This window comes from Panulirus ornatus, chromosome 58, assembly GCF_036320965.1.
Source record: "Panulirus ornatus isolate Po-2019 chromosome 58, ASM3632096v1, whole genome shotgun sequence".
NCBI lineage: Eukaryota > Metazoa > Arthropoda > Malacostraca > Decapoda > Palinuridae > Panulirus > Panulirus ornatus.
The window spans coordinates 4301308-4327325 of NC_092281.1; the positions used below are offsets into that span (position 1 = coordinate 4301308).

A 26018-nucleotide genomic window follows, 5' to 3' on the forward strand; every position below is an offset into this window, starting at 1 on the left:
TTATTATTATTATTATTATTATTAATATTATTATTATTATTATTATTATCATTATTATTATTATTATCTCATGAAATGGTACACAGGCTATGTCGATTTAATGCTACCGATCTGGTCAGAGCACTATGGAAAAATAATTTTTTTTTTCTTTGGGTCTGAAATTCTTCCTTCTATGTTATTTTTCCCACCATCTTATTGGAACACTGATTAGACAATCTATTAACGAATTTTGATATTTCGGTAGTTTCTTCAAATTTCAAATTTCGGGAAATTCAGGGTTTTGTAACTTTCGTTACATCGTGGGATCTGTAATGTCAACTTTACACGTCTGAAATGATTAAAAGAAAATACCAGAACCTATTGAAACTATCCCTAACCTCTTAAAGCTGGCTTTACATTAATCAATATATGCCTTAAATAGGCATGACTGAGCAGTACACAGATTGCCGAATAATGTTAAAACAACACCACTTTGTCACAGAGCTAATAAATTTACATGTAGACCTTAGCGTCAGGCCACATCATTATTAGTATATTTCTGATCTCCATCTTAGTAATTCGAGGGGAGCAAATTAGGGTTTCACAAATTTTTTTGATTTTTTAGTTACCAGTATTTATTTGTTCTGTATTATAATTTCCCTGATATTTGTAATCGACACCGAAACCTTCATCAGTATCATAATAGTGCTCCACATCATGCAAATATGAACAATTCCACACACTTAATTCAGTCTTTTTAAAGTCAACAATAACATGAAGAGAAAATGCACTCCTCGCTTATGCAGACCAGCTTTATTGTATTACCATTGAAAAACAAAATCACTGAGTATACAAATCTAGTTTAAGTGTGTGGCTAAACTGTTAATATTCCCCTTGTAACAGTAAGCGAAATATATATGTAAAAGGACAGTATGGTTCTACTGTTGAGGAGGTTGAGCAGTGCAACCACTAGCAGCTTCAACTGTTTGTTTACATGTGTGGACGTCTCCAGACTGCTGTTTGTGTTACGGGAGAGAGTTTTAAACTTGTGTTGCCCCTTCTCTTAACCTTGTACATAAGTACAATGTCTTTACTAATATGTGTGTATGCACACAAATAACCCCTAACTAAAGCCAGGTATCCTTTTATCGAGAACTCATAAGGGAAGGTTGAACACCTAGGTTTGGTGAAGACTAACTGCCAAGGCTAGAATTCGAACCCATGCGGGTCCGATCCTAGGCTGGCCCGTGGTGATTCATGGTCAGTAGCACTAACTGCTACATCATGGAGGCCCGTAAAATCATCGGTATTATGTGTGGTATATTTCAGTTAGGATATTGAAAATTTGAATATCTCAGCAGCTAGAGGAGGTTAGGTTGGATTTTATAGTTTCTGTAATTTTTTTTTTAGATGTTAATTGCCCCCACATTTTCCCTGATCTTCATAATTCCGTCCATTATCATCCGTATTTGGTACGATAACATGTACTGCTTCAAATCTTGCATTACCACTTATGTTTTGTTCTCTATTCAGACATTACAATTGCAAAACAAAATCAGTTGTATCTAAAGCTGATGGTGGTGGAGATATAAAACTGGCTTTTCACCTGAATACCACATCATTTTGATAAAGAACTGATAACAAGCCTATTACATACCCACCATATGATTTGTAGTATAACTATGTATAATCTACACTGGTCTGTTATCTAAGTTTCACACAATTCTAATATAATAATGATAAACAAGTGGATCTAAACTGGACCTCTACCTAATTATCTTATGATTGTAGAATAATGATAATCAAACCTAACATATAGTAAATGAGTTAGTTTTACATTGTTTCAATTTGCTAGGAAATTGAATATTGATTGAAGTAGACTAACACTGCCAGATTTGGAGCTTTTCCTTTGATGATCGTAGTGGAGAGAGTAAGAGTAAACATAATGTAGAAACTGTTGTAAAAGTCAACAGAGCCTTAACTTTAACTTCTCATAGCCTCTGAAGTTTTTCCCAATTTTCAGTGTTGTAGTCAAAATATACTGGACATGTCCATGAATGAGCATGTACCAGTTATCAGAATCTAAACAAACATTTGACATAGTTCATTGCTGGTGCTTCTGCATAGCTTCCCCCCTAATCCATGTTGGCTGCAGAAGCAGGCAATATTAGTAGTGGAATGTTTTTACAGAGAATACTGGCTACTAGAGAAAAATGGGTGAGATTTTGATGGGTTCTGGTGATTTTTGTTTTATATTAACCCCATATTTTTCCTGATCAATGTTGCCCTTCCTAATATTACATTAGTTATTGTTTTAAGATAAATAAGAAAGCCCAAATTATGCAGCAATAGTTGAATATCTTTATTAAGATAAATAAGAAAGCCCAAATTATGCAGCAATAGTTGAATATCTTTAGAACACTACAGAATTTCATATTAGCATCATCCATTAATACAGAGATACACAGTGCCAGGGCTAAACTAGCACTATCAACTTGTAAAGAGTGCTCCTGTCAGGCTTCGATACTCCGCAAACTGCAGGTGAAATAACACAAAAGATGAGAAAGTGCTCATTATATGACTCATTCTGGAGTCAGTAGCTTTTGGTGACTATTGTTGACTGGTTGATAAGGTTATTTAATGTATGTATGCCTTATGGTGAGGTGCCTGAGGATTGGCGGAATGCTTGCATAGTGCCATTGTAAAAAGGCAAAGGGGATAAAAGTGAGTGCTCATATTACAGAGGTATAAGTTTGTTGAGTATTCCTGGTAAATTATATGGGAGGGTATTGATTGAGAGGGTGAAGGCATGTACAGAGCATCAGATTGGGGAAGAGCAGTGTGATTTCAGATGTGGGAGAGGATGTGTGGATCAGGTGTTTGCTTTGAAGAATGTATGTGAGAAATACGTAGAAAAGCAAATGGATTTGTATGTAGCACTTATGGATCTGGAGAAGGCATTTGATAGAGTTGATAGAGATGCTCTGTGGAAGGTATTAAGAGTATATGGTGTGGGAGGCAAGTTGTTAGAAGCAGTGAAAAGTTTTTATCAAGGATGTAAGGCATGTGTATGTGTAGGAAGAGAGGAAAGTGATTGGGTCTCAGTGAATGTAGGTTTGCGGCAGGGGTGTGTGATGTCTCCCTGGTTGTTTAATTTGTTTATGGATGGGGTTGTTAGGGAGGTGAATGCAAGAGTTTTGGAAAGAGGGGCAAGTATGCAGTCTGTTGTGGATAAGAGAGCTTGGGAAGTGAGTCAGTTGTTGTTCGCTGATGATACAACGCTGGTGGCTGATTCATGTGAGAAACTGCAGAAGCTGGTGACTGAGTTTGGTAAAGTGTGTGAAAGAAAAAGCTGAGAGTAAATGTGAATAAGAGCAAGGTTATTAGGTACAGTAGGGTTGAGAGACAAGTCAATTGGGAGGTAAGTTTGAATGGAGAAAAACTGGAGGAAGTGAAGTGTTTTAGATATCTGGGAGTGGATTTGGCAGTGGATGGAACCATGGAAGCAGAAGTGAATCATAGGGTGGAGGAGGGGGCGAAAGTTCTAGGAGCGTTGAAGAATGTGTGGAAGTTGAGAACATTATCTCGGAAAGCAAAAATGGGTATGTTTGAAGGAATAGTGGTTCCAACAATGTTATATGGTTGCAAGGTGTGGGCTATGGATAGAGTTATGCGGAGGAGGGTGGATGTACTGGAAATGAGATGTTTGAGGACAATATGTGGTGTGAGGTGGTTTGATCGAGTAAGTAATAATAGGGTAAGAGAGATATGTGGTAATAAAAAGAGTGTGGTTGAGAGAGCAGAAGAGGGTGTTTTGAAATGGTTTGGTCACATGGAGAGAATGAGGGAGGAAAGATTGACCAAGAGTATATATGTGTCAGAGGTGGAGGGAACGAGAAGTGGGAGACCAAATTGGACGTGGAAGGATGGAGTGAAAAAGATTTTGATTGATTGGGGCTTGAACATGCAGGAGGGTGAAAGGCATGCAAGGAATAGAGTGAATTGGAATGATGTGGTATACTGGGGTCGATGTGCTGTCAATGGATTGAACCAGGGCATGTGAAGCATCTGGGGTAAACCATGGAAAGTTCTGTGGGGCCTGGAAGTGGAGGGGGAGCTGTGGTTTCTGTGCATTATTACATGACAGCTAGAGACTGAGTGTGAATGAATGTGGCCTTTGTTGTCTTTTCCTAGTGCTACCTTGCGCACATGAGAGGGGAGGGGGTTGTTATTTCATGTGTGGCGGGGTGGCAATGGGAATGCATAAAGGCAGACAGTATGAATTATGTACATGTGTATATATGTATATGTCTGTGTGTGTATATATATGTTTACGTTGAGATGTATAGGTATGTATATTTGCATGTGTGGATGTGTATGTATATACATGTGTATGTGGGTGCGTTTGGCCATTCTTTCGTCTCTTTCCTTGCGCTACCTTGCTAATGCGGGAGAGAGCGAGAAAGCAAAAATAAAAAAAAGAATAAAATATATAAATTTTTTTGTTTTGAATGTCACAAATTTATCCTTAATTTGTTTAATAAAACACTTCCCCTTTTCTTAGGAAAGTTGATAAATCCAATAATAAGGTGGTGCAAGGATAAGTGGATGAATATGTTGCATGATTTCCTTATAATGTATATATTTATCAAGTAAAATCAATTTTTTGTGATACTTGCATGTAATTGTGTATCTTATATTGATGCGTATTGAACTTAGGTCTGTCATAGTATTTTTTGAAGCTGTTGTTTTATCCACTGCCTGTATGTTGTTTGCATTTTAATCTCACATTCCTGAAATGTCACAAATAAAGACATTAACAATTAATTATGTTTGAGGAAAGGAACCTGGATGTTTTGGCTCTCAGTGAAACGAAGCTCAAGGGTAAAGAGGAAGAGTGGTTTGGAAATGTCTTGGTAGTAAAGTCAGGGGTTAGTGAGAGGACAAGAGTAAGGGAAGGAGTAGCACTACTCCTGAAACAGGAGTTGTGGGAGTATGTGATAGAGTGTAAGAAAGTAAACTCTAGATTGATATGGGTAAAACTGAAAGTTGATGGAGAGAGATGGGTGATTATTGGTGCATATGCACCTGGGCATGAGAAGAAAGATCATGAGAGGCAAGGGTTTTGGGAGCAGCTAAATGAGTGTGTTAGTAGTTTTGATGCACGAGACCGGGTTATAGTGATAGGTGATTTGAATGCAAAGGTGAGTAATGTGGCAGTTAAGGGAATAATTGGTGTACATGGGGTGTTCAGTGTTGTAAATGGAAATGGTGAAGAGCTTGTAGATTTATGTGCTGAAAAAGGACTGGTGATTGGGAATACCTGGTTTAAAAAGAGAGATATACATAAGTTTATGTATGTAAGTAGGAGAGATGACCAGAGAGCGTTATTTGATTACATGTTAATTGATAGGCGGGGAAAGAGAGACTTTTGGATGTTAATGTGCTGAGAGGTGCAACTGGAGGGATGTCTGATTCATTATCTTGTGGAGGCGAAGGTGAAGATTTGTAGAGGTTTTCAGAAAAGGAGAGAGAATGTTGGGGTGAAAAGAGTGGTGAGAGTAAGTGAACTTGGGAAGGAGACTTGTGAGAGGAAGTACCAGGAGAGACTGAGTACAGAATGGAAAAAGGTGAGAACAAAGGACGTAAGGGGAGTGGGGGAGGAATGGGATGTATTTAGAGAAGCAGTGATGCCTTGCGCAAAAGATGCTTGTGCATGAGAAGCATGGGAAGTGGGCAGACTAGAAAGGGTAGTGAGTGGTGAGATGAAGAAGTAAGATTATTAGTGAAAGAGAAGAGAGAGGCATTTGGACGATTTTTGTAGGGAAATAATGCAAATGAGTGGGAGATGTGTAAAAGAAAGAGGCAGGAGGTAAGAGAAAGGTGCAAGAGGTGAAAAAGAGGGCAAATGAGAGTTGGGATGAGAGAGTATCATTAAATTTTAGAGAGAATAAAAAGATATTTTGGAAGGAGGTAAATAAAGTGCATAAGACAAGGGAACAAATGGGAACATCAGTGAAGGGGGCTAATGGCGAGGTGATAACAAGTAGTGGTGATGTGAGAAGGAGATGGAGTGAGTATTTTGAAGGTTTGTTGAATGTGTTTGATGATAGAGTGGCAGATATAGGGTGTTTTGGTCGGGGTGGTGTGCAAAGTGAGAGGGTTAGGGAAAATGATTTGGTAAACAGAGAAGAGGTAGTAAAAGCTTTGCGGAAGATGAAAACCGGTAAGGCAGCAGGTTTGGATGGTATTGCAGTGGAATTTATTAAAAGAGGGGGTGACCGTATTGTTGACTGGTTGGTGAGGTTATTTAATGGATGTATGACTCATGGTGAGGTGCCTGAGGATTGGCAGAATGCTTGCATAGTGCCATTGTACAAAGGCAAAGGGGATAAAAGTGAGTGCTCAAATTACATAGGTATAAGTTTGTTGAGTATTCCTGGGAAATTATATGGGAGGGTATTGATTGAGAGGGTGAAAGCATGTACAGAGCATCAGATTGGGGAAGAGCAGTGTGGTTTCAGAAGTGGTAGAGGATGTGTGGATCAGGTGTTTGCTTTGAAGAATGTATGTGAGAAATACTTAGAAAAGCAAATGGATTTGTATGTAGCATTTATGGATCTGGAGAAGGCATATGATAGAGTTGATAGAGGTGCTCTGTGGAAGGTATTAAGAATATATGGTGTGGGAGGCAAGTTGTTAGAAACAGTGAAAAGTTTTTATCGAGGATGTAAGGCATGTGTATGTGTAGGAAGAGAGGAAAGTGACTGGTTCTCAGTGAATGTAGGTTTGCGGCAGGGGTGTGTGATGTCTCCATGGTTGTTTAATTTGTTTATGGATGGGGTTGTTAGGGAGGTAAATGCAAGAGTTTTGGAAAGAGAGGCAAGTATGCAGTCTGTTGTGGATGAAAGAGCTTGGGAAGTGAGTCAGTTGTTGTTCGCTGATGATACAGCGCTGGTGGCTGATTCATGTGAGAAACTGCAGAAGCTGGTGACTGAATTTGGTAAAGTGTGTGAAAGGAGAAATCTGAAAGTAAATGTGAATAAGAGCAAGGGTATTAGGTACAGTAGGGTTGAGGGACAAGTCAGTTGGGAGGTAAGTTTGAATGGAGAAAAGCTGGAGGAAGTGAAGTGTTTTAGATATCTGGGAGTGGATTTGGCAGTGGATGGAACCATGGAAGCAGAAGTGAATCATAGGGTGGGGGAGGGGTGAAAGTTCTGGGAGCGTTGAAGAATGTGTGGAAGTCGAGAACATTATCTCGGAAAGCGAAAATGGGTATGTTTGAAGGAATAGTGGTTCCAACAGTGTTATATGGTTGCGAGGGGTAGGCTGTGGATAGAGTTGTGCGGAGGAGGGTGGATGTGCTGGAAATGAGATGTTTGAGGACAATATGTGGTGTGAGATGGTTTGATCGAGTAAGTAATAATAGGGTAAGAGAGATGTGTGTAATAAAAAGAGTGTGGTTGAGATAGCAGAAGAGGGTGTTTTGAAATGGTTTGGTCACATGGAGAGGATGAGTGAGGAAAGATTGACTAAGAGGATATATGTGTCAGAGGTGGAGGGAATGAGGAGTGGGAAACCAAATTGGAGGTAGAAAGATGGAGTGAAAAATATTTTGAGTGATTCGGGCCTGAACATGCAGGAGGGTGAAAGGCTTGCAAGGGATAGAGTGAATTGGAACGATGTGGTATACCGGGGTCGACATGCTGTTAATGGATTGAACCAGGGCATGTGAAGTGTCTGGGGTAAACCATGGAAAGTTCTGTGGGGTCTGGATGTGGAAAGGGAGCTGTGGTTTTGGTGCATTATTACATGACAGCTAGAGACTGAGTGTGAACGAATGGGGCCTTTGTTGTCTTTTCCTAGCGCTACCTCGCGCACATTTAGGGGAGGGGGTTGTTATTTCATGAGTGGCAGGGTGGCGATGGGAATGAATAAGTGCAGACAGTATGAATTATGTACATGTGTATATATGTATACATCTGTGTGTGTATATATATATGTATACGTTGAGATGTATAGGTATGTATATTTGCGTGTGTAGACATATATGTATATACATGTGTGTGTGGATGGGTTGGGACATTTCTTTCGTCTGTTTCCTTGCGCTACCTCGCTAACGCGGGAGACAGCGACAAAGCAAAATAAATAAATGAATAAAATAAATAAATATCAAAGCATTTATACATAAAGTAAGTAGGTCCCAGTGTTTTACTTGGATCATAAATCTGTTTCACTTGGGTTGTTTATCAACATTAGTGTAATCTTCAGTTACACAAACAAGATAAAAGAATACTATGAACAATGTAAGGAAATGACCAGACTGCATTTCAAACCTATATGACAATGATAAAACACTGTATACATATCATTCAGACCTATTTATTCTCTCTAAGATAAGCTTATAAAGTCTAAATTCCATAACTTCTGACAAACCAAATTCTATTTTGTCCACATGATTAAAACTGTATGATCCATATCAATTTTCTGATAAATTGAATTATTTGTTTTCAAGTAAATACATCCCATTCCTCCCCCACCCTCCTTACCTCCTTAGTTCTCACCTTTTTCCATTCTGTACTCAGTCTCTCCTGGTACTTCCTCACACGAGTCTCCTTCCCAAGCTCACTTACTCTCACCACTCTTTTCACCCCAACATTCTCTCTTCTCTTTTGAAAACCTTCACAAATCCTCACCTTCGCCTCCACAAAATAACGATCAGACATCCCTCCAGTTGCGCCTCTCAGCACATTAACATCCAAAAGTCTCTCTTTTGCACGCCTATCAATTAACATGTAATCCAATAATGCTCTCTGACCATCTCTCCTACTTACATACGTATACTTATGTATATCTCTCTTTTTAAACCAGGTATTCCCAATCAACAGTCCTTTTTCAGCACATAAATCTACAAGCTCTTCACAAGCTTTTGATATGTGTGAATATATTGTAATTTTGTATCCCTTACTTCTTGATGTTAATACAATATTTTGTTTCCATTTCCCGTACTCTATGCATGTATGTTTTGATATATGTGCATACAATATTTTATTTCTATTTGCCTTACTTCATGCATATATATGTTTTGATATATGTGAATACAGTATTTTATTTTTTCTAAAGTAAAAAAGTATCTTTCATTTGCAGCAACAGTGGGAAATAGTGGGCTGTGTCAAGCAATGCAGGTATGACTATGAAAAATTGAAATATAATTTTAATGCTGTATAAAGTATTCATTGAGATTCTTGAAAATGAGTAAACTAGCATATTTATTTTTAAATTTTTGACAAACATTTTATTCCTCATTAGGGTTTATCTGCAAGTGCTACAAGGGTAATTAAGGATGCTTTTTTGTAAGCATTTATATCATAACATCTAAAACATTTTCTGTTGTTGGAGATATATGAATGTGGAATTGGTAATCGAATACAATCATTTTAGTGTCAAAATGAGGATCTCTGGGGCCCAGTTACAACTGTATCTGCTGATGCAGGGACAGAACCCATTGGCTTTGAGGACTCCTTCTCTCCACAACAAGCATTAGCCACTGAAGGAGGAAGCCAACAGTATACAACTGATTGTAAATATTAAACAAAATTATTTTTTGCAGAAGTACATCTGAGTAACTGATATTCACTGTTAATATTAAATACATGTTTACTGATTTTGAAGTATTCCATAACATGTTTCCCTCTGACTAATTGCTTACTATAATATTCACTACAGAGGGGACCCCACTTAATGTATTTTCTCTGTGCTCTTGAAAAAACTAAATACAGTTCATCCACAACAAATAAATCTCATCATTACCACTGACAAATGCATCTTCACTACACCTTTGAAAATCTAAATTCACATAATCCTTGACAAACTCATCTTCGCTTCACCCTCAACAAACAAATCTTGACTTTGGCCTCGCTTACTGTCACTACCCTTTGGACAAACGCATTTTCATAACACTTCTCTTCTGGTGAACATAATGTAACTAATACCTCTCCTGCATATCTCTGAGACCCAGTTGTTTACTGCTATTCTCTTCTGGTGAACATAATGTAACTAATACCTCTCCTGCATATCTCTGAAACCCAGTTGTTTACTGATATTCTCTTTAGCTGCCTCCACATTTTCAACTATCACCATTTTACTTTCTCTTACATACTGCTCTCCTAATTCTACAATTTTTAAAATTTTCTTTAAACTATTTTACTTTTTGCCATGAGGGTTTGACATCCTTTTGCCCACATGATGAAGTCATTTACTAAGGAAATTTCAGCATACACAATGGGAATGGTTAACCTTCATGGTGTAATGGTTAGCATTCATGCTGCATTCTAGGGCTGCCCAGGGTCGAGTGCATAGTTTCAATTCCTTGTTGCGGCAGTTGGTCGTCAGTCAGCCTAACTGTTCATCCACTCTTTGGGATTGTTTGCTGAAATGGGTACCTGGTTCAGGATAGGGCATACATATAAACATAGAGTTAATGAGATGGCCTTGGTTAGGGCCTCAGTTATCCATGTTGTCTCAGCTAACATGATAAAGAACTAAAAAGACTGTAGAGCTGAATCCTTCACATTCTCCATTCTCAGTGATCTAGAGCAAATTACCACCCAGCCTACCTGTACTCGTGACTGCTTTGACCACTTTCCTTACATGCAGGATTTTTTTTTTTTTTTTTTTCATTTCTAATCCTTCATGCTGTTGCTACACAGTCTCATCTCCATATGGTTCACATGATGAAGCTTTCGTAAGTGCATCCTCCACCAGTAGCTCCATCTACCTGTAAATATTTGCACCTTAATGACTTTGGAATGTTGCAATATTTTTTTTTCTTTCTTTTTTTTTTTTAAACTATCCTAAAGTAGATTACAGCCTCTTCTTTGGTGATGCTGCTATCTCTGATAGGAATGGAAACATATAAACCTTCTTTTAAGACTGCTGCTTCTCCCATTGCACACTTCATCAATTCCTGTACTAAGGCCATTCAGGCAAGGTATGTGGCATCCAGAGAGTGGAAAAAAACTGAAGGAACTCCCCTTCCTTTCCTTTCCTATCTTACTAATATTAAGTAATCTTTGAGAGATTTTTGAGAATCCTGTCTGGTTGCACTTGACATGGTATGGCATCATAGTTGCTCTTGATGTATCAAAAGCTTTTGGCAGTGTTTGGCATCATAGTTGCCATTAATGTATTAAGAGCTTTTGACAGGGTATGACATTATAGTTGCCTTTGATACATGAAAAGCTTTTGATAGGGTATAGCATCAAGGTCTCATCTTTCAGCCCTCCTCTTTTGAATTCTCACCTCCTCTTTGCTCCCGTATATGTAGCATCCTTTCAGGCTGATCTGTCTCCATAGTTGTTGATGGATCAACCTCCCACTTTTCCTCAAGTGTCCCTCAAGGTTCTGTCTTATTTGTTACATTCTTTTTAATCAATGATTTCCTATTTTAACATATAAACTAATGCACTCATATGCTGATGATTCAACTCTCCAGTCCTCTACTTCCTTCATATCATGCAATCTTCATCTTGTCACAACACAGTGTCTGCTTTAAACTCAAATTATACAGGATATTCCAATGGAGTAGATGGAACAGGGGTTAAGTTTTATTATTCCAAAACCCAATTTTTGTAAATCTTTCACAATGATCGTTTCTCTTTTGATAGTTTTGCAACTCCACCACTTAATACAATGAACATACTTTGTGGAAGCATCACATTAAACAAATATTCTCTTTCCTGAAAACTGTTTGTACTGTTTAGATGCTGAAAATTCTTTTCTCCTAAACAGTTGTTCCTTTTACACAAAGAAAATATCTGTTCTTATATGGAATGAAGCTTTACATTTGGCCTGGTTGTAGCTCCACATATGAACTAGACAGAATTGAGTTTAAGGCAGTCAAGATTTATCATTGCTTCCAGGCAAACCTCACTACTTGAACAAGGCTTTTGTAAATCTCTGCTTCTTTTAGATAGTAGCAAGGATTGTCTCCATTACTGTGTCAAAAGGTTTCTCATTCCAAATCTCCTGAAGGAGTATTTTGTACATGGATAGTCACTATTGAGATCAAACAAATCAATAGAAGTCTGAAGTCTGTGGGGAAAGAAGCTTCTATGTGGATTCTTTCCATAGGAGTGGCATCTCTGGTAGATTTGTTTGTCACTAGACCTAATGTATTATTACTGATACAGGTACACCACTGATTTTCTGGCACTCTTGGTTCCAAATCCTTGTCGGATTAACCATTTTGCCAGACCAACCTTGGTCACGTAATAATAATTCATCAACGCACCTCTAACCCACTAATTATACATCTCCCATGTGTGTAAAGTATACCATGGACTGCTAGAAATTTAAATTAAACAAATATTAAATGTTGAAGCACCATAAGATGGTAAGTCTGTCCTTAGATTGTTTGAATCCAGTAGCATATCTAGGGTATGGAAGGTAGGGTAGGTGCCCTAGGTGCCACATGAAGGGGGGCACCAGTGGCGTAATGGCGTCCTGGATCCAGTCAATGATTTACACCTTAAAGATTTAGATTTCTTGACCATGAAAACATATCTTTGGCATTTGGAATCACATTGATATCGTTATTAGTTCAATAGTTATTCACAAAAATTGATATTTCCGTAATGGTGTCCTGGATACCGACAATAACTCAGATCACTCCCAAAATATAATCAATTGGCCCTTGCACCATTTCTGACTTTCACTGAAAATATCATCAAAATTTGTTCATAACTTTTGTTGAAAGTTGCTCACAGACAAATAAACAAACACTGGTAAAAACATTATCTCTTTGGCGGAGGTAATAAGAATATTGGTATCATATGTTTGGACAGGGGCGCAATTTCACTGCTTGCCATAGGTGCTATTTTCCCTAGATACGCCTCTTTGAATCCTGTGGGATCTTCGTCTTCTGTTGGTTTCCTAGGTGTGCATCACCAGAATAATGCAGTTTTGTATGCATTATACACCTGCTCAGGAGGGATGTGCTTGTCAGCTATAGTTTGCAAATTTGTCCACATACTCGGCAGCTCCTTCATGGTTTGCAGGCCACTTTTCTCCACACTCTTTATTCATGGAAATTCCATGTCGCTTCATGAATGTTTGAAGCCATCCTTCACTATAGCCACGCTCATGTTGTAATTTAAGTTCTTTATGGAACTCAACTTAGCCTGGTTCATTATCGTGCTATCTGACAGTCCACTCCATCACTTCAACGCTGTCAAAACCATTACATCATCACTCGATCATGCTCAGTACTCTTACCATCTTTCATAGTTTTTCCAATCATCATTTGCTTCTTGGAATCACTGTCTGCATAGAATTTCAATATTTTCTCCTATTGCTTCTTTATATCATAAATAGTTGATGAACCAATACTGTAGATATCACACAGCTTACACAGGCAAACACCACGGTCCATTTTTTTCAACAGTTCTACTTTATCTTGAATCGATATGGACTGGTTTTTACGTTTGACACCATGACTGACACTCATATGTCTTACAAGCCATAGCTAGGGTTAAATTTATGCAAAGTAAGCTAAGAATCTCAGAATTGCGGTATCACCTCCGAGTGCAGTATAATGTAAATAAGCACACAACACCATCTGTGGCTGCCCAGTAAACTAGTCTGGTGGCCGCGGTAATTTCAAATTCTCTTTTGTAATTTTGTCAACTTAAGATGCCGAACCATCACTTGCCGGAAAATCGATGTTGTACCTGTATATGCTTCTGGGGGTAGTTGTAGCATGCTCAGCTCTTAGATTGGTCTTTTGGAACCAGAATTTTCCTTTTTCCCGTGGTGCTTCTTCTGGGGAAAGTTCTTTTCAACTAATTGGTTGTTTAGTTTAGTAATGCTGGAAGCATCATGTAGGACATACAACCTTTGTGTCAGAGACTACTTTAACTTGCTGTGTTCCTTGGTTTATACTTCAGTTTCTTCTAGATCATCTTATTCTCAAGTTCTGGTGTCTGAAATTTACATAATTAGTTTCTCTAACTCTTCTTCAGGTGGAGTTTTAGAGAATACCTAACATATCACCTATTCCTTGGCAAATGTCCTACTCTAGACAATAACAATGGTCTAGATACCTTTACTGTTCTTCCTTGAAGAAAATGATGTTTCAAGTCTCAATGCACAACAATCTAATACATAATACATTTTTTATTATTGTTGTCATATTTGTAATAGTTGATTAATTGAAGGTGCACATTGTAACATTTTTAAACCTGTCACTGTTCTGAGGCCAGGGATGCTTATGAATTATGTCTGATATGTATTTTTGTGCTGAGTATATACTCAAATCTGTTCTTGGAGCCTTAATAAAAAGGAGGGTGGGGGGGAGAGAGAGGATTAAAGATTTCCCTTTTTAAATAGAAATCACTTTAAAGTACAGTAATTATTTACGTCTTTTGTTGAGATGATTTTCATCTCCCCCAGCCTCAAGCCAGACTCTTTCAACTGAAGTATTGTTTTCTATATTTTTTCAAATGTTCCCAGATTTCAACTAATACGTCAGTTTTTATTGCTTTCTTCATCTCATTTCTATTGTCCCTAATAAGTTATGTATGTATGAAACATTTAGCAGTTGACCATGTGGTGTAGGAGAGGTGTTTACCAAAGCAGTATGCCACTCTGCTTATTTTATCAGGATCTCATTGCAACACCACTCAAATGTCTACTTGATGCACCTAATTGTAATTTCCACCAGGTGAATACATTCCTCTGGAAGACTCCTCACAGTACCTTGCTGGGCTTGAGAGGAAGTTGGCTTGTGTACAAGGACGCACAGCTGCTAGCAGACAAACAGAAAGTCGCAGACTTATTGATGCTCTGACAAGCTCACGAGATAATCACACCCATCAACTGATGCACACTGTAAACAATGTTGGTACTAATAATGAAGTTTTTGCATCGAACAGTGATCACTGTGCTGCTCATACAACTGCAGCAGTTGATCCACAAGGTAGGCAAACATCAGTTGATTCACGATGTTTTTAAATGGTAATTAAGAATTCAGACTATTGTAAAATTTTGTAATCATATTTTGTATGATTTGTATGATTGTAATTGCTAGTTTAGATGTCAGGGTAAGATAGAGACAAAATAAACTCAAGAATCTTTGATTATATCATCAGTAGCAGAGAAGTTTTATTTTGAGCTGACTTGGCATGGGTGGTATTCAAAGGTAGAAAATAGAGATTAAGCAAGGTGGCATTAAGGAAACTGTTGATAAGACAAAAATATTGGAAGGAGTTCTGAAAAGTTGGGATAAAAACTGAAAGCAAAACCATTGATAATTGTAGATATATGGAGTTTTATCCTTATTGCGCACTTGCCCAAACCTCATGTTCTTATCCTTGCAGGTACAAAAAACTGAGCAGTAAATGTGTCATGGGATTGATCTGAAGACTGCTTAAAAACAATTCTGTCACTTCCTAGTCAGACAGATGGACTGACAATTTGGTTTATTTTGATAAAATTACATGGTAGAGGATGCAAGATCAATAGGGCACATGTTTACATTAATTAATAAAAAAAATTAAAAGGGTTGTTTGCTTTAACAAAGAAGATAGTTTGTGATAGACAAAAAATCAGTATGATTTACATATAGAATATGTCCAACAGCTTCTTCATTGTCATAGTGTCACAGACCACTAGATTTACATATATATCCAACAATTTCTTCTTTATTGTCACAATGTCACAGACTAGAGTTAATTAGTCCTGTCTCGTATGGGATACATGATCTTTTTAGATGTGTTCCTCATCTGAGCAGTTGGAGTCAGTCAGTGCCATGTGTTGTTCTTGTGCTCACCTCACTGCATGGGGGAGGTAGGAGGTCTCTGTGCCTATCATCATTGAGTAGTTCTTTCACAAACTTAAGGTCAGCTCCTCCCTCTTTTGTGACAATGTCTGTAAGGGGGACTCTGTCAGGGCTTTTTGATAACTTTTTCATACCCATCCAGACCTAATAGCTCTCATTTGCACCCTTTTAATTGACTGAGACTGGTGAGCAGAGTCTAGCATGAAACAGTGGGCAGCAATACTTCTGGGTAGGTCTTATGTAAATTATGTATGTTTTGACATGTTGATTGGATGGGGCATTCTATTGCTTCAGCATGTAAAGAAGTCAGGATGCTCATGATGTGATGTTACTTGTTTGTTCAGCCCATGTCAGAACCATGCATTTGTATATTATTTATGACAATATGTTGGCCAAGCTCCTGCCTTCTTTGCAGCTCTCTCATAAAAGTCAGTTTATAGAGAGGGGACGTGCTTCAGTTTAGGGCAAGCTATAAAGCTTGCCAGCTCACTAAGCTTCGTAAATGTTTTTTTTTTCTTTGATGTTAAGGAAACACTGAAAAGTTGGATCTAGAGCATATTTGCTTTATTGACTACACATTTTCTTCATTAAATGTGATGGTTCTGTATTTCTCATGGTATTAAGTTGACCTGTCATGTTTGACTTTCACATATTTATTGCAAATATGATTGTCTTTATGGTCTTCTATGAATTTTGATAATGAATGGTTTTTCAGAGTTGTAGTTTATCAAATAGTAATTCAAATATTAAATGTGGACATAAATTCTCTGAGCCTACGATGTAATATTGAGCTACCCACTGTGGTCTCTCATTTCAAGACTTACTATGAATTATCCTGATGCTTAACTTCCTTTATTAGGGTCAAAAGACAGTGTTTAAGAATTGCTAATTGTAAAGTTGATTTCAAGAGTAGAACAGATCAGTTTAACAGCAGTAATGCCAAGGATGCTTGCAAAGGTCTTGAACTTGTCACCCAGTATAAAATGAAGGCTTTCTACTCCAGGTTTGACACTAGGTAAAAGTGAGGTTTTTGAAAATTGAAAAAGTTGGGTTATTTTTTTCTTTTGTCATCCTTAGTAAATGGCATAACGTCCCATCTTGTATGGAAACGACAACAAAATGATGGAAATTTTAATTGAGGATTGGATGTGATTTATCAGTGATGTAACTGAAATAATTTTATTCAAAACACCTCTAACCAAGTTATTATTTTCATTATTATATAACCCCCAGGACCCCTTCTCCTGAGGTTCTTACTGCTTCAAAGCTGTTTTACAGTTAGTGTGAAGGAAAAGATAGACTCATAAGGAGAGAAGTACTTTGATGAGATTGTGCTATGGTGATCCACTCCTATAGAAAGTGACTTCATTGGCAGCGTAACCACTTAGCAGGTGGAATCCGCATAAACTTTCATAGAGAACAGCCCACTTTGGAACCTCATGCTCCAAGTTGGCATTAATCTTGTTTGCTGGAAACCATGGATTTTAGAAGTGCATGAATTTTAGAAACATTATGTTCAAATTCTGTACGCACAATATTTAAAGATTTGTTAGCATTCAGATTTGACCACATGGCTTATATTTGTAGGATTAGTGCCATGCTTTTCAACCTCACTATTGCTTCTGGGATGTTTACAGTATTGTTAGTTATGATGAATTGTTAGTTTTTTTTTTTTTTTTTTTTTCATACTTTGTCGCTGTCTCCCGCGTTTGCGAGGTAGCGCAAGGAAACAGACGAAAGAAATGGCCCAACCCCCCCCCCATACACATGTATATACATACGTCCACACACGCAAATATACATACCTACACAGCTTTCCATGGTTTACCCCAGACGCTTCACATGCCTTGATTCAATCCACTGACAGCACGTCAACCCCGGTATACCACATCGCTCCAATTCAATCTATTCCTTGCCCTCCTTTCACCCTCCTGCATGTTCAGGCCCCGATCACACAAAATCTTTTTCACTCCATCTTTCCACCTCCAATTTGGTCTCCCTCTTCTCCTCGTTCCCTCCACCTCCGACACATATATCCTCTTGGTCAATCTTTCCTCACTCATCCTCTCCATGTGCCCAAACCACTTCAAAACACCCTCTTCTGCTCTCTCAACCACGCTCTTTTTATTTCCACACATCTCTCTTACCCTTACGTTACTCACTCGATCAATCCACCTCACACCACACATTGTCCTCAAACATCTCATTTCCAGCACATCCATCCTCCTGCGCACAACTCTATCCATAGCCCACGCCTCGCAACCATACAACATTGTTGGAACCACTATTCCTTCAAACATACCCATTTTTGCTTTCCGAGATAATGTTCTCGACTTTCACACATTCTTCAAGGCCCCCAGAATTTTCGCCCCCTCCCCCACCCTATGATCCACTTCCGCTTCCATGGTTCCATCCGCTGCCAGATCCACTCCCAGATATCTAAAACACTTCACTTCCTCCAGTTTTTCTCCATTCAAACTCACCTCCCAATTGACTTGACCCTCAACCCTACTGTACCTAATAACCTTGCTCTTATTCACATTTACTCTTAACTTTCTTCTTCCACACACTTTACCAAACTCAGTCACCAGCTTCTGCAGTTTCTCACATGAATCAGCCACCAGCGCTGTGTCATCAGCGAACAACAACTGACTCACTTCCCAAGCTCTCTCATCCCCAACAGACTTCATACTTGCCCCTCTTTCCAAAACTCTTGCATTTACCTCCCTAACAACCCCATCCATAAACAAATTAAACAACCATGGAGACATCACACACCCCTGCCGCAAACCTACATTCACTGAGAACCAATCACTTTCCTCCCTTCCTACACGTACACATGCCTTACATCCTCGATAAAAACTTTTCACTGCTTCTAACAACTTTCCTCCCACACCATATATTCTTAATACCTTCCACAGAGCATCTCTATCAACTCTATCATATGCCTTCTCCAGATCCATAAATGCTACATACAAATCCATTTGCTTTTCTAAGTATTTCTCACATACATTCTTCAAAGCAAACACCTGATCCACACATCCTCTACCACTTCTGAAACCACACTGCTCTTCCCCAATCTGATGCTCTGTACATGCCTTCACCCTCTCAATCAATACCCTCCCATATAATTTACCAGGAATACTCAACAAACTTATACCTCTGTAATTTGAGCACTCACTCTTATCCCCTTTGCCTTTGTACAATGGCACTATGCACGCATTCCGCCAATCCTCAGGCACCTCACCATGAGTCATACATACATTAAATAACCTAACCAACCAGTCAACAATACAGTCACCCCCTTTTTTAAGAAATTCCACTGCAATACCATCCAAACCTGCTGCCTTGCCGGCTTTCATCTTCCGCAAACATCCAAGAAGAGGGATATATGTCTTTTCCATCTTAGATGTTAACTTTTGAAGGTAAACTTTTCTTGGTAACACCTAGAGGCTCTGGAAGTGGTTCAAAAGGCAATAGATAAATTCAGGTTTCTGTTTTCCTAATTTTTTTATGGTTTGCTCTCAGATTGTGAAGTGGTTAGCTTAGGATAGGGAGGAGAGGTCAGATATTGTCTCATATATGTTGGAGCCAAGACTCAAAAAAAGGGTATAAAAAATTGCATAAGCTAATGGGTCTTTAGAAGATTGGTGAGAAGATTCATTTGTTCACTCAGCTTGCACTGGTTCCAGACCCACTTGGCAAAGTTTTGTTCAAGCTATAAGCTCAGTTGGAGACCATGTTATAATCAAGGAATAGGTCAAGATAGTTCTCTACAATCAAAGCTAAGAAAGAGTAACATGAGTAGTGACAATTGGGTATCTTTAACAAAAAAGTCAGATATTTGGTACTTACAATATCACTTAAAATTCAAATTATGCTTTCTTAGGCAAATGAGACATCCCCACTTTACATCAAAGTTTGGGGACTTAAGGTCCTTGTGGCCTGCAACAGCTGTGTTTATGTTGGAATAAGAACAAACATCACTTTTGAACCAGAATCTTGAGTGAAGATTAAAGTGGATATGAAAAAGTAGTCATATACTTTTAAACATTGCTTAGATCAGAAATCCCTCCAGTGGATACAGTTATGAGGTACCACATTATGAAAAAAAAAAAACTTTTAATGGTGAAAGTCACAGGCTGTCAATTAAAGTTTCCCCTCACATTTATTTGTAAGTACTGCAGTCATGCTCAGTTCAGTCAGGAATCCAGGAATGTTGCTTCACTGCAGCTACTTTCTGCAGTAAGTGAGGTTCATCCCTGTGGCTGGTGATAAACAGCATAATTTTTATTGGATTACATTTAAATCTCAACCATTTGTGAATTTTACTATCCACCTGTTGTTCAGCTTTAAATGAGAACTTATATGTCAGAGATATTGCTATCTTTACTCTTTAGCTCTTGGTTAAGGAAGATAAAATGGCTCCATTATGGTAAAAAGAGTTATAGGAATATCTGTGAAGATCACACTGTTAAAGATATGTTTAGGACAACATTTAGATCAGCCCGATTTACAAGATCATGGTGTAGTTGTATTACCACTACACCAGAAGGGTAATTCAGAAGAAGGAGCTTTTTCAAGCAAACGGATGAATCCTACCCCCAAAAACTCCAATCAGGCAAGTAAAGTAATAATTTCAGCTAATATTAGTGATGAACTGATACCATGATATGACAAGGACTACCCTTCCTCTGAACCACTTTTTATGCCAGTTGAGACTGAAAGCTTCTATTTGCCAAGTCAGCCTTAGTTCCTGAGGTGGTTTGAGAAGTGTAAAGATTCAATGAGTGCTCTCAAATACTCAAAAGGATGGTGCACCCTGGCAGCCACTGAAGTCTTAGGTGTTTCATGTGTGGGTTTGGGTCCTACACCAGTCTGTGCGAAAATTATTGTCTACAAGTAGCTTACCAGTTTGTTCAGAACAGTTGAGGCAGTTGAATTGGTATGCATGTTGTTTAAGTGAATTTAAGTGTAGAAAAAATTTCTGTGGCTTTTCTTTACATATTTTTACTTAGTGATTTCATTATAGCAAAATATAAGCAAATACCTTTTCTTTTTCCTTTTCCATCAGTTAGCTCATGTTGAATTAAGAATGATTTTAACACTGCTAATTCATCTAAGTTTCCTGTTTAGGGTGGACTAAATAACATTTTAATTTAGGATCAAACCCTTTGAGAAATGAAGCTGTAAGACTTTTGGATGGAAGTGTTGGAGTTATGCATCTTTGAAGTTTTCCCATTAAACCATATTAATAGGCTGATGATGAAACTCCTTTGACAGTGAAAACAAAAAATACATGAGTTCAGGTTGCCACAGGACATTATCCTTGCATGCTTAATGAGGATTTTTTTCTCAGGTTATATAAGAAGGGCAATAAAGGGCTGAAGGTAGGAAAGGCACCTGGAGTGAGTGGGATTACGACTAAAATGCTGAAGTATGGAGAAAGTGTGATGGAATGGATCCATCTGATATGTAATTTAGCATGGAAACAGAAGGTTGTGCCTGAGATTGGGTGAAAGCTATTATTGTTCCTTTATTCAAAGGAAAAGGTGCTAAGGATGTAACATAATTGGGGAATAAGTAAGTATACCACGAAAAGTTTTTGCAAGAATGTTGATTGATAGTGATGGAAATGACTGAATGCAGAATAAGTGTAGAGCAATGAGGTTTTAGGAAAGGTAGGGGATGTGTGGATTACATTTTTGTGGTAAAGATCACCAACGAAAAGTATTTAGCAAAAGGTAAGAAGTTGTTTGCAGGTTTTATGGATTTGGAGAAAGCGTATGACAGAGTCGAGTGGAATGCTTTATGGGATGTGTCAAGGATACATAGGGTAGGAAGACAACTGCTGAATGGTGTGAAAGCCTTCTGTAGAGGAGCTAATGCATGTAGAGTGGATGGAGAGTTGAGCAAATTTCAGTATACATGTTGTGAGGCAGGGCTGTGTGATGTCACTGTAACTTTTTGATATATATATATATGGATGAAGTGATCACAGAAATGAGAGCCAAACCAGGGAAAGGGGGTGCAGAGCTAGAGTGTGGTGGTGAGGTATGGTGGCTAGTGGCAAGCCTGTCTGTATCATTTGTGGATGATACTTTGTTGTTTTTTGAGAGAAAAGGAATTGCAGAAGATTGTGTCTTTTATGATGTGTAAGTGTAGGCAATTGGAGGTAAATGCAAGTAAAAGTAAAGTAATGGTGTTTGAAAGGAAATGGAATGAAAGGATAAATTTTGCAAAACCTTATTAGTGAAAGCAGAAAGTGTACTAAATTGTGTTTTGGATAAGGGATAAGAAAGACTGTAAGAGTTGAGAGAATTTAAGTATTTAGGAGCTGTGTTGGGTAAGTTTGATGACATGGAAGGAGAGTTAAGGGAAAGAGCAGAACAGGGTAAAAGTCATTGGGTCCACTAACAGAATAATGAAGGATGGAGGTGTAAGTACTGAAGTGGAGAGAGTATTAAGGACAGCATAGTCCTCCTAACCTTGTTTATGCAGCTAAAACATGGACATGGAATGAGTCACAGAGGTCAAGAGTACAGACTTTGGAAATGAGCTGTATGAGAGGAACATATGATGACTAGATGTACCGAAGAAAGAAATGAAGGGGTATATGAGAGACGTGGTATGGCACAGAATGCAGAGGTAATTAATTGTGGAATGGTAGAGTGGGTGAAACTTAATACTTTGAGGTGTTTTAGGCATGTGGAAAGAATGCAAGACTGTGAGTTTACAAGGAGAATGTATGATAAAACAATTAGAGGGGTTGATTTGAGAAAAGACCACCTTTGACATGGGGAAATAGGGTGGAAGAATACTGGAGGGAGAGAAATGGTAAATGTGAGGAAGGCATGTAAGGGCAGGGATAATTGGAGATTCTTTGGCCATGACCACCTTTTGATGTGATTTTCCAAAGGGAACAAGCATCAAGAGATATAGGTAGATAGATAGCCTGAAGAAAAAGCAGAATAATGAGGTGAGGTTTGGATAAAACTTATGGTAGTATTTTGAAAATGAACATGTATTACTTTGATTTTTGATCATTGTTCGCTTTATGAAAATCAGTGGGAGACTTGAAGAGAAAATTCAGAGTTAGAAAGAAGATAGCATGAAGAAAAATCAAAGGTTAGCCCATAGAATTTTTTTATGGTAAAAGGATAATTTTCAGTGTTGCCATGGAAGAGGGGGACAGATAACTTTAAAAACATTTACAGTGAAATGAAAATGGTTAAAAGACATTGAGAATAAACCAGCATTAGCAAGTTTAGACAAACTTAATACAATATTGAAACTAAAATACATATTGTTTTTGTTAAGTTACACTATTTAAGGAGGAAGATTACATGAAAGCAGAGAAAATGCCAAAATAAGTAGATTTATAAGCAAGATAATAGATATGTACTTTTAGGTTTTCAGGTTTAGTAAGAACTTTATTGAGCTGAAGCAAAACTTTTGAATTAATTGAAAATTACAAGTAGATGAAATTTAATCATCGGAGTTTGACGACGTGTAAAATATGGAAACTAAAATGTTCACCGATTTTTATGAAAATTTCTGTTAACAAGAAAGTTAGCATCTGAATACAGGTGGAACAAAATGGTGTAATGTTACTGAATATGTTTTCAGATATAGATAACATATAAACATACAGTATTCTCTCTTTTCCCACAGGTGCTTTAGGGGCTGTGTTAAGGAGAGTTGCACCGGATAAGATTGCTCTCACTCCTGAGGAACTTTGTCATCTGCTTGAGGCTGATATTCTTTCCAAGGTCCATGAAGTTCTACAGGATGAAGCTGAAATGCCACAGGTACCCACAGAATATTCAGAAAACAGTGTTAGAGATCTTAACAGTGTGCCACAATTACCCCTGGAACATTCAAAATGCACTGTGGAAGAATTTACTGTTGAAGACAGCATATCAGTAAATGCCGGCATAAAGACAGAAAATAGTGTGGACAGATATAAAATAAACTCTTCATCACAGAAAAAAGAAAAACCTCAACTAGATCATAAAGAACAATTATTTGATGAGGGGGAAAAATAAGAGTAGTTACTGCACTAGTGTTTTGGACTATATATAAACAGATAAGAGAAAGTATTCTTCCAGGTTAACTTGCATGTACGAATGTCTTCCCAGATAGTATTAAAATGATCCTACATTGTTATGAAATTTAGCTATTCAGTTCCAAATTATTGAAATATTCAAACAAATAGGTTTTGAAGACCCATACGGTTTACATGTAAATGTCCAGAATAATTTGAAAAATCTTACAAAATATTGGTTAAATGAACTTTGCTTTTGCTTTTAATTAACTGCCATTGATTATTGTTTACCTACATGAACACATGTAGTTATATTCCTCTGAGTCCACGGGGAAAATGAAACACGAAAAGTTCCCAAGTGCAAAGTGTAATAATCGCATGCTTACCAAATGGCGTCCTAGCTTCGTCTCTTCGATGTATATCAACTGACTGTTATATTTCTCTCTTGTGTCTCCCCTGATGATGTGATTATTACACGAAAGTGCACTTGGGAACTTTTCGTGTTTCATTTTCCCCATGGACTCATAGGAATATCTTGATCACGCGCAAAATTGTGATCCTTTCCAACATGTAGTTATATATTCATCAAAGCTTCAGCTGTTTAGGAAGCAACATTATTTTTAAAACAGAATGTGTATGCCAAGATCAGACAAAAAAAAAAAAAAAAAAAAGACCTCATTTGCTCACATCCATTTTGTAGATGCCATAGGTAATGCTCTGAAGCTTAGTAATACAGATACACCATGCAAGTTGAATGTAAACAAGAGAAGAAATAGTGACAGGGAGAGCATACAACTCCTATGGTCTGACACTGAAAACTTCTGTCCACATATGTTACAGATTTTATGCTACTGATTACTGTAATGACAGATAGTAAGCAAAATTACTTTAATAACAGATAGTAGGCAAAATTATATCAATATCAAACAAAATAACTAGCATATTGAGATAGAATATCTTTATTTCAAATATTTTGGGACTGAGTAGTGTTTAGATCACTGAAGAGGAGGAGAAACTGCAGAAGTTGGTGACTGAGTTTGGTAAAGTGTACGAAAGAAAGCTGAGAGTAAATGTGAATAAGAGCAAGATTATTAGGCTCAGTAGGGTTGAGGGACAAGTTAATTGGGAGGTAAGTTTGAGTGGAGAAAAACTGGAGGAAGTGAAGTGTTTTAGATATCTGGGAGTGGATTTGGCAGTGGATGGAACCATGGAAGCGGAAGTGAATCATAGGGTGGGGGAGGGGGCGAAAGTTCTGGGAGCGTTGAAGAATGTGTGGAAGTCGAGAACATTATCTCGGAAAGCAAAAATGGGTAGGTTTGAAGGAATAGTGGTTCCAACAATGTTATATGGTTGCGAGGCATGGGCTATAGATAGGGGTTGTGCGGAGGAGGGTTGATGTGTTGGAAATGAAATGTCTGAGGACAATATGTGGTGTGAGGTGGTTGGATTGAGTAAGTAATGAGAGGGTAAGAAAGATGTGTGGTAATAAAAAGAGTGTAGTTAAGAGAGCAGAAGAGGGTATGTTGAAATGATTTGGTCACATGGAGAGAATGAGTGAGGAAAAATTGACAAAGAGGATATATATGTCAGAGGTAGAGGGAACAAGGAGAAGTGGGAAACAGAATTGGAGGTGGAAGGATGGAGTGAAAAAGATTTTGAGCGATCAGGGCCTGAACACACAGGAGGGTGAAAGGCATGCAAGGAATAGAGTGAACTGGAACAATGTGGTATACCGGGGTCAACATGCTGTCAATGGATTGAACCTGGGCATGTGAAGCGTCTAGGGTAAACCATGGAAAGTCTTGTGGGGCCTGGATATGGAAAGGGAGCAGTGGTTTCAGTGCATTACTCATGACAGCTAGAGACTGAATGTGAACTAATGTGGCCTTTGTTGTCTTTTCCTGGTGCTACCTCGCATGCGCGAGGGGGAAGGGGGGTGCAATTTCATGAGTGGCAGGGTGACGACAGGAATGGATGAAGGATCTGTATATATATATATATATATATATATATATATATATATATATATTCATTTATTTATTTATTTTGCTTTGTCGCTGTCTCCCACGTTAGCAAGGTAGCGCAAGGAAACAGACGAAAGAATGGCCCAACCCACCCACATACACATGTATATACATACACGTCCACACATGC

The 26018-nt window shown here is 38.1% G+C and overlaps 1 protein-coding gene across 14 annotated transcripts; it reads left to right on the forward strand.

Moving 5' to 3' along the window:
• The first annotated feature begins 697 nt into the window (after positions 1–697).
• On the forward strand, positions 698–24117 carry LOC139766857 (coiled-coil domain-containing protein 32). Of its 14 annotated transcripts, XM_071695817.1 has the most exons (6): positions 959–997; positions 8851–8917; positions 9127–9164; positions 9421–9559; positions 14702–14956; positions 23492–24117. In XM_071695817.1, exons 1-6 carry the CDS (start codon positions 974–976, stop codon positions 23863–23865), a joined length of 897 nt encoding a protein of 298 aa, XP_071551918.1. In that variant the 5' UTR covers positions 959–973; the 3' UTR covers positions 23866–24117. The 14 variants fall into 14 exon arrangements, with proteins under 14 accessions (XP_071551929.1, XP_071551928.1, XP_071551930.1 ...); XM_071695828.1 differs by lacking the exons at positions 959–997; positions 8851–8917 and adding an exon at positions 698–797; XM_071695827.1 differs by lacking the exons at positions 959–997; positions 8851–8917 and adding an exon at positions 727–826.
• Positions 24118–26018: the final 1901 nt, after the last annotated feature.

What these genes read in the sequence shown, in the direction of transcription:
- LOC139766857 (XM_071695817.1), top strand. Translation starts at nt 974, where the DNA reads ATGTGTGGACGTCTCCAGACTGCT. An exon ending in GTGGACGTCTCCAGACTGCT is followed by an intron (nt 998 to 8,850) that starts GTTTGTGTTACG and finishes TTTTTAAACCAG; the next exon opens with GTATTCCCAATCAACAGTCC. An exon ending in TGCAGCAGTTGATCCACAAG is followed by an intron (nt 14,957 to 23,491) that starts GTAGGCAAACAT and finishes CTTTTCCCACAG; the next exon opens with GTGCTTTAGGGGCTGTGTTA.